This window comes from Tripterygium wilfordii, chromosome 13 (genome assembly GCF_013401445.1).
Source record: "Tripterygium wilfordii isolate XIE 37 chromosome 13, ASM1340144v1, whole genome shotgun sequence".
NCBI lineage: Eukaryota > Viridiplantae > Streptophyta > Magnoliopsida > Celastrales > Celastraceae > Tripterygium > Tripterygium wilfordii.
Window position 1 is genome coordinate 6,882,186 of NC_052244.1, and position 9,479 is coordinate 6,891,664.

Below are 9,479 nucleotides of genomic sequence, written 5' to 3' on the forward strand. Positions count from 1 at the left end.
AAAGCTCGGAGAATTCTTCTCTGCAGGTGTCCTTCTCGAAAATTAGATGAACTTGCTTTTCATGCACACACTATTTTAGAGTTTGTTATTGTTCAAGAATTGTTAGTCAAGTATTATGGAATATGCGGAATAAATAAATAACAACCAAACACACCAGAATAATGAAGAAAATTCAATAGGGAAAAACCTCGAGTTTATCAAGCGATTAACCTTAGAAACAATCCACCATATGAATAAAGATTACAAAGGATCTAACCCTAAGATACTTTAGTACATCAACTATTTAGCGTATGTTTTTTAAGACACAACAATTACGTTAGTTGTTCAAACTCTGGCCACAACCGAAGCATCCATGTTGAAAAGAAGTTGTCTGATATTCCACCATTATGTAATCCACTCCACCAAGAGCTAGCTCTCACCAGTATTCTTCTTCAACTGTCAAAACATATGAAACGAATAACTCCGAAGCTCAAAAGGACCTGTTTTGTATTTGTGCACAGACTTCGGTAGGTTTGAAAGTCTTGGACGACGATAATATAGAGCTTTTTAGAAACCCTAATTGCCTTAGACTTCAAATCTTCTGACACCTAAGAAGTTGACTTCAATCACACAACCTAATTTTAAGGAGCTTCTTAAAACAAAACTAGGAAACTTACAACTATTCCTCTAATTAAAACCACCTAGACAGAGTGTTTCTAATTAAAGATAACTCTACTCTATTATTTTACAAAAGTCACGATAGCCCATAAATCTTCTAATCCATGTTACTGCTAAGCTGGAATACTTAGACCATGTTTGCCTTGATCCAAAGCAGAGTTGCTAAAACCTACATCAAGTTACTTAAAACTATCTAGTAGGATAGGCTATCTTAGGATACATCGCTGCACAAAATCAAGCAGAAAAAACACAAGCAAGACAAAGATATAATGAGCAATTATCACATGATGCTTGAACATTCAAATGTCATTATTAGTAGGGGTAAAAACCCCAACACTATTATTATTTTTATCTTACTTTAATCTTTGGAGTCGATTTCTATAAGACTTAAAAAAGCACACTACTTGTCTATGCTTGTAGTCGTGAATTCTTCTTCTTCTATTATTTTTCATTAGTTACAATACAATAATTAGTTTGGTAAATTCATTATACAATTTATAAGGCCCAACATCATAGCCTATATATTATTATTTTACAACAGAAGGTTGCACAAACCTTAACTCTTATTGACTATCTAAAAATACAAAAGAATGAAACCCAAGTTCGTTTTGGATTCCAACTCAAAACCTAATAGAATTCTTATTTTACGATTTAAAAAATAATAATTTAGAAAAGGTCCCAACAACAACTCCAGACGATAACTACAGCACAAACTTTGAGCCAAAAAAAACTCCACAAATGAATGGGCAAGTCATCGCAGTCGAGGATTGCAATTATTTTTCTCCAAGTTGCATTTAGAAATAGCACGCAACTTTCGTTTTACACTAATAACACAAACATAATAAAATCACAAACTAACAATTTTTTAATTTCCGTTTGTTGCATTTCCCACGACAACCACCAACTTAAATTAATAGAGCTTTGAAGTCTCATCTTTGCCTTTTTTTTAATCTTACATAATATAGGCATTTCAAGTGTAACCACAGGTCGGAGATCCTCCGAACTTCATAGGGTCGGTTTTGGCTATTGATTGTATTTCTGTTTCTTCTTAATGAAGTTGTTTTTTTCTCAAAAAAAAAAAAAAAAAAAAAAGTGTAAACACAGGTAAGGCTCGGAAAATTTATTTTTATGTCACTTGCTTTCACACGAAAAAACTATCATTATTGGGGGGGTTTTACTTTAATCGTTGGAAACAACTTGGAAATTGGTAAGAAACTTCATGAGGCGAGCTTCTTTATAACCCTTTCCCTTCTTTTATCCCAAGTATTATTTACAAAAGACTTGGAAGAACACACTACTCATCTCTGCTTGTAGTCATGGCTTCTTCTTCATCTATTATTCCCATAACTCCTATTCAGCGAAAGTATGATGTTTTCATTAGTTTCAGAGGGCGTCACATTCGTGACAACTTTCTCAGTCATCTACGTTCTGCCTTGTTCGGAGAAAAAATTGTAAGTTTCGCTGAGGACAACATTAGGAGAGGAGATGATATTTCAAAGTCTCTTCGCAGGACGATCAAGGAATCACAAATTTCCATAATTATTTTCTCTAAGAAGTATCCTTCTTCAAGATGGTGCTTAGGTGAACTCGAGAAAATCATGAAGTGTAACAAAAAAAATGGACAATTTGTTATACCGGTCTTCTTAAAAGTGAAGCCAACTGATGTAGAAAACCAAACAGGATGTTTTGGACAAGCTTTAGCTCAGTATGAAGGTCATCCAAAGATACAAATATGGAGGGCTGCTTTTACAAAAGCTGCTAATTTAGCTGGATGGGATTCAGAGGTCACAAGGTAATTTTTCACATTCTTAGTTCAATTCCTTTCGTTTTCTCCTTTCTTGACAATCTTGAGATTACATCAATTATCTATTGAAGTAGTTGGTGTTCTTTGCTCTCTTTTTTTCAGGCCTCAGGCTACACTTAATAAAAATATTGTGTACGATGTTATGAGCAAACTTTACTTCGCTTCCCCAAACGATTTTCGTAATGTTGCTGGAGTGAGATATCACATTCAGCAAATTGAATCATCGCTGATCATGGTTCAACAAATGTTCAATAATGGACTTGATCGGATCTCTAACGTTCCCTTATTGAATGGTCATGCTTTCAAACCAGAGCATCCATTAAATGGTCATCATATGAGACTGTCAAAAAGGGAAATAAATTATTCTTTTTCTTCTTTTTCCCAAATGAAGTATGATGTTTTCCTTAGTTTCAGAAGGGCTGACACGCGCAACAACATTAGCAGCCATGCATATGCTGCTTTGCGCAGAGAAAAAATTCAAACTTTCATTGATTATGACCTCCATAGAGTAGATGTCGTTTTAGATTCTCTTTTCAAGACGATTACAGAATCAAAAATTCCATTTGTCATTTTCTCGGAGAACTATGTGTCGCAACCGGGGTCACGACGCGGACCGGCGATAAAAGGATGGAAAATATTTAGTTTAGAGTCGCCACCAATTGATTCAAGTGCAATTGGACACTAAAAAATGTAGTCTACGAACCAGAAAATAGGCAAGGGGGTCTATTGAGTGTGGGGAAGGTGTTAGACACCCCACAACTCCCTAAAAGGTTACCTAGATCGATCTATGTGCTTTTTCTTGAAAAGTTGTTTATCCAATATAAATGATATTTTGATTTGAAAAGATAACGTAATTAAAGCTAGGCAAGAGCTGAATTTTATCAAGTCCTCCTCCTAAATAACTTTAATTCACGTATCTAATAAATTAATTTATCATTTATTTAAATAAAGATAATACAATTAAAATCTAGGCAGGAGCTGAATTTTATCAAGTCCTCCTCCTATTTGACTTTAATGTAAGTATCTAATAAATTAATATGAATGAAAATAACATAATTAAAGTCTAGGCAGGAGCTGAATTTTATCAAGTCCTCCTCCTATTTGACTTTAATTGAGGTATCTGATAAATTAATATGAATGAAAATAACACAATTAAAGTCTAGGCAGGAGCTGAATTTTATCAAGTCCTCCTCCTATTTGACTTTAATTGAGGTATCTGATAAATTAATGTGAATGCAAATAACACAATTAAAGTCTAGGCAGGAGCTGAATTTTATCAAGTCCTCCTCCTATTTGACTTTAATTTAGTATCTAATAAATTAATGTGAATGAAAATAACACAATTAAAGTCTAGGCAGAAGCTGAATTTTATCAAGTCCTCCTCCTATTTGACTTTAATTTAGGTATCTAATAGATTAAGTTGGTAAAAACAAAGTTGTTGGATTGATGGATTGACACAAATAAACCCCTAAACATACATAATAATCACGATAAACATAAATGAAACTAAACGACAGTACTCTACACTACTTTTCATTATTTCCAATACCCTATTACATGGCTTATATTTACAAGAATATACATGCCAAATAAATAAAAACATATACAAATAATGAAATATAAAGATAAAAATTCAACTATAAATATGGCCCATGGAGCCCATTAATTGCTCAAACCCGGTCCAATCTCCAGATAAACTATCCGGCCTCAAACGAAGTCAAGTCCGGCCCAAGTAAAGTCGAACCCGGTCCACATTCAAAGATCAAAGAAGAAAAGGGGGGGGCAAACGAGAACAATCAGTAAAAGATTAATAAACACAGACACAGTTTTTAGTTGTACATAGCATACCCACATTTGAATCCAAAATTCATATATTAAAATATCAACCAACATGCTGGCAACTAGATATGGCAGACAAAACCATGAAATTCTCACACCAAATTTAGCACAAAAATTGATTTGAACACAAGCCTCAATCATCACCAGCAACTAGCAAGCAAAACATGGAATCCTTATACTAATTTCAATCCAAAGATCAATTCAAATGACCAGCAACTAATACACAACTCACGGAATCAGCACAACAACCTAATCGAACATAAGAATAAACTGCAGCTAGATACCCGCAATCAATAGAAGCTCAACGTGCATATCCTAACTCATTTCATTATGGTCAATCTCTCATGGCAGAACACCAACTAATAATCACATATATACACATAAATCCAGACTCAAACAGCAAGCTAACCAAGCTCATGCTAAGGACACCATCACCGGATATTAGAATAGTAAACAATTCAACCAAGAACGTCACAAAACCAGCAACCGAAACCCAGAACATCACACCCATAAACCGTAAGCCGAGAACCATAAGATTCAAAGATGCAAAACCGGGAATCAAACCAGAAATAATATGGCAAAAATAACAAAGAAGTAGCCGATTATTACCTCTCTTTTTCTTATCTCACGAATTTGTCAATGCTCCGATTCCAATTCTGCCCGATTCCTTGTGCAACGCCTTCTTTCTCTCCGTTTTTCTATTCTCTTCCGGCGGCTGCTATTGCTTTGTTTTTTTCTTCTTTTTCTGTTCTCTCCTCTCTCAGCTTTTCCTCTTTGCTTCCTTTTTTCTTCTGTTGTCCGGGCTCAAAACCTCTCCCCCTTCTCTCACGCCTCCCTCCTCCTTCTATTCTCCTTTTCTCCCCCCAAAAACTTTTTTTCTTCTTTTTCTTTTTCTTCTTTCTCTTTCTTTCTTTTCTCTTTTTCTTCTCCTTTCTCTTTTTACTTTCGGCTACTTTTTCTTATATATATATTTTTATTTTTATATGATATATATATATATATATTATTATTATTTTTTGTATTTTGTATTTTTTTTTTGGCCGGACGAAAACCGGGTACTACACTATGCTTCTTCAAGATGGTGCTTAGATGAACTCGTGAGAATCATGGAGTGTAGAAAAGAAAATGGACAAATTGTTATACCAGTCTTCTACAAAGTGGATCCATCACATGTGAGAAAACAATCAGGCCCTTTTGGACAAGCTTTAGCTCAGTACGAAGGTCATCCAAGGATACATAAATGGAGAGATGCGTTGACAGAAACCGCTAATTTATCAGGATGGGATTTACGGGTCACAGGGTAATTCCTTTCTTTTGTCTCCCTTCTTGATGTTCTTAAGATTACAACAATTATTCCTTGCATTCAAAATCGGAATGTAATTTGGGTTTACTTTTTTTTCTTTTCAGACATGAGGCTACGCTTATTGAAAGTATTGTGGCAGATGCTTTGGGCAAGCTTTCCGACACTTCGTCAAGCAGAAACTATTCCAAGGCATACACTCAAGACAGAAAATAGACATGGTTGTTCAGTGGTTCAGCCTAACTCTCCTTGTGGTTATCCGACCCAGTTCTCCTTGAACCAAGATTGTGTGGATGATGTCCCAGTGTAGGGTAGGAAAAAGAAACGAAGCTAAAGGCATTTCAGATTTTTTTTTTAAATTTCGTCTTTTTTGAGAAAAATCGAGTCGAAAAAAGTAAGAGGACACCAGAGCTCGATCTAGTTCTCCTCATCTTTCTTTACAACTTCAAGAATTTTGCCACCCTCGCTGGTCTCTTTCATATTTTTCATGTTGTTATGATGATCTTATTAACCGTCAGCTTTTGCATTATTTTCATGCTTTATTTCACTTTACAGCTTGAATGTCACTTTACTCAACTAGTCATTAAGAAGGACAATGAAATGAAATAGGGAATTGAAATTTTCATTTTCGGAATTGCATTACTTGTGTTATTAAGTTTATACTTCATACTTGTGCTGCCATTCTAGGGCACGTGACCGACGCACCCCAAGGGACCTGGAGTCCCACTAAGACCATGCAAGCCTTAGAACATACAAATAAGATACGCAAGATGGATAGAAACACTCATGACATAGCGAAATCTACATAGTCAGGGCCTATTAGCAATACATACCAGAATATATCCTATCTGTAGTTAATGGAGCTTCTAAGATTATATGTTCATACAGAATAGCAATGTACATAATATCATAAAAACTACCCACATAGTAGGTGTCGGGCTCACTAGAATCCAACAAAGCTCTACGAAGCTGAAGTCGGTCTGGGATTTGTTGAGTCTACTCTATCTAAAACAATGATATTAACAAAGGAAGCGTGAGAAACCAGACTTAGTGAATGAATAGTGACCTAAACAATACAAAGGGGATAAGTAACACAAATAGATCAATGGTACAATAATCTAAGCAGAAATCCTATCAAACAGAATCGAATGAGAGGACCATCATACAGAATCAAAACAGACATCATATCATATAGAGTCGGGCATTCTCACATTCCCATTAGAACAGATCACCACGTGTTGGCCTACACGAGTGGCTAGCATCACCCTTGCTAGCTGAGGATAACTGGGTGCACCAAGAATAACGTCTATTGTCGTTAGTTTACAGTATCCTGACAGATAGTCACTCTTGAGAAACAGAGAATTGATAATTTCGATCAGATAGGTTTAGAATCATAATCAAATAACATATAAAGCAGAGTGAGAATCAGCATAGCATCCAATGCCGAAATCGAATAAGATGGCATATATTCCAAAATGAGAATCGAATGGCATACATATCAAAAACATACTCAGAATGTTATATAGATCGAAAATGGAATCAGAATAGCGTATGGACTAGAAATGGGATGAAACAAGTCATATCAACAATAAGCAGATAAGTCAAAACTTGTCCCAGAAAATATTTGAATCAAGGATCATTGAAAGATCAAACTGATAGCAAATTAGAATGTTTATGCAGGGTCATAGCTATGTGTATAGTGTATTGGATAGGTCCCCTATTCACTCATTTGGTATGTCGCTAGCACGCCATCTACTATCACTCCTTTGAGTTACCGTGGAACTCACTGATCAACTAGTCACCTAAGATTTACAAACATTCACTTAGATAGTTTTAAAAGATCCCCATTATTACAAACACATCCTCGAAAATCCAGTGACATAAAGGCGCCCGAATTTGAAACCCCAAACTAATGGCCCATTTGGTAAGCCTTTTTACCAGCATTTATACTACTGTTGTGACCCATCCAAACAATATTTTTTGTGCACTTAGTTCAAGATAATTTCTGCAGCATTTTTTGGACTTTTGCAAATGCTACAAAAGTGAAGCATTTTGCTAGCATTTTGAGGCCCAAAGTCTATTTTGTCCCTATGACATTGCTTTATCTCGATTATACCCTCACCTGCCTATTTGCATCGAGATTGAAATTATGGTTATTCCAATTATACTCTCACCTCACCTGCCTATTTCCGATTATACCCTCACATTGCTTTATTAAAATTTTTCATTTAATAAATTAAGTAATAAATAATGTAACTGTTACAACAATTTTAATTAATTAATTAATTTATAATAAATTAAGTATCTTTAATTTATTTTTTATTCATTATATTAATTTTATAAATTAATTTTTATGTTTGGATACAATTATATTTCTCTATTACAACTAAAATCTAAACTCTAAACCACTGCACGTAATTTATCACAATATGCTATACATAATAAATGTTACTAGCAAAAGTTCAACCAAACAGTACCAAACATTCAAGCAGCATATCTGCTACTAAAATTGTTCAGCATTTCTGCTACCACCATTTCTGCTAATATATCTGCTACTTTCAAAAAGCTTTACCAAACTAGGACTAAGTAAATATCCATCTCAATTCAGAAAAATCAAACACTTCAATTATTCCATTCAACATACACCCACTCAAACTTCCATAGTTCAATTTCAGGTATGGGTTTAACTCGATCAATTCCATCGTTGATATAGGAGCTGATTTTGAGTTGTTTTGAAGTTGATTTGGAGCTGTTTTGTGACAAACAGAAAGTTTGAGTTAATTACCAATTTTACCAGCTAGTAGAAATCATTTTGAGGGTGTGGCTGCAGAACAATTTTACCAGCTAGTAGAAATCATTTTGAGGTTGTGGCTGCAGAACTGGAAAATTTGCAAACGTTGTCCGTTTTCGATGAAATTTGACCGGCTGAAGCGAAACGGCGTTCTGAACCGAACCAAGTCCCTGTGGCCCCTGGCCCCACCCTAGTTTTGCCAAATTCAATCGTTTAGGACCTCAAATTAAGTGATTTCTGTTTTTAGGGGTGTTTTTGCAACTTTTTATATTTGGTGTTTTGCTTCATATTAGGATGTAGCCGGCCCTAGAGGTCATTATCTTTTATTCTGCCAAATATATGAAAATCCTAGAGAGTTTCTCTCAAATTCTGGTGGATTCCAGTGTGTCTTTTAATCAAACGTTGGTTTGATTTACGATCATCTTTTCCTTTATTGATCTGCCTGTATTAGTTGGTATCGGAGCTGAGGAGTTTGCCTTGGATCTATGGCTAACAATGAAGGAAGAGGTCAGAACCAAGCTGTTGGAGAGCGCGGGATCGATGCCGTTTGGGCGGCGATTGAGGCTCAACGGAAATAGATGGAGGAGTTGCGTGATATGCTTCACAGATTCATGATTCAGGTCCAACCCGCACAACCTGTACAACCTGGACATGATGACCGTGATGTCCCTGTTGAGGAGGAGCCTGTAGTAGAACCAGTGGCTAGACCTATCCGTGGTGGTAGAGGACGCGGTGGTCGGGGTCGTGGTGGTCGTGTTCCTGTTCAACAGTACCAACAACCCTTACCAGATGATTCAGATTCGGAAGATGGTGAAGATTTTGGGGGTTATTTTGGTTACCAAGCTGCTAGGCAACAGAGGCCTTTTGAGGAAATAGGCTTAAGGCAGATATTCCTACTTTCAACGAAAATCTACAGATTGAGGAGTTTCTGGATTGGATCTCTGAAGTGGAGAGATTCTTTGATATGATGGAGGTTCCTGAGGAACGAATGGTGAAATTAGTAGCGTTCCGATTGAAGGAAAGTGCAGCTGTTTGGTGGGATCAATTGCAGATTAATAGGAGGAGGCAAGGAAAGGCTATTGTTAGGG

General features: G+C 35.9%; 1 protein-coding gene across 2 annotated transcripts; it reads left to right on the forward strand.

Moving 5' to 3' along the window:
- The first annotated feature begins 1,873 nt into the window (after positions 1 to 1,873).
- Positions 1,874 to 6,239, forward strand: LOC120013562 (putative disease resistance protein At4g11170). 2 transcript variants are annotated; one of them, XM_038865398.1, is made up of 3 exons: positions 1,888 to 2,449; positions 5,379 to 5,600; positions 5,708 to 6,239. In XM_038865398.1, the coding sequence occupies exons 1-3, from the start codon at positions 1,974 to 1,976 to the stop codon at positions 5,814 to 5,816; spliced, it is 807 nt and encodes a 268-aa protein (XP_038721326.1). In that variant the 5' UTR covers positions 1,888 to 1,973; the 3' UTR covers positions 5,817 to 6,239. The 2 variants fall into 2 exon arrangements, with proteins under 2 accessions (XP_038721325.1, XP_038721326.1); XM_038865397.1 differs by lacking the exons at positions 5,379 to 5,600; positions 5,708 to 6,239 and adding an exon at positions 2,564 to 3,173 and having other exon boundaries at positions 1,874 to 2,449.
- The last annotated feature ends 3,240 nt before the right edge of the window (positions 6,240 to 9,479 follow it).

Bases quoted from the DNA above. Each gene is read 5' to 3' on its own strand.
- LOC120013562 (XM_038865397.1), top strand. From the start codon at position 1,974: ATGGCTTCTTCTTCATCTATTATTCCCATAACTCCTATTCAGCGAAAG. The intron at 2,450-2,563 runs GTAATTTTTCAC...TCTTTTTTTCAG, and splicing joins TGGGATTCAGAGGTCACAAG to GCCTCAGGCTACACTTAATA.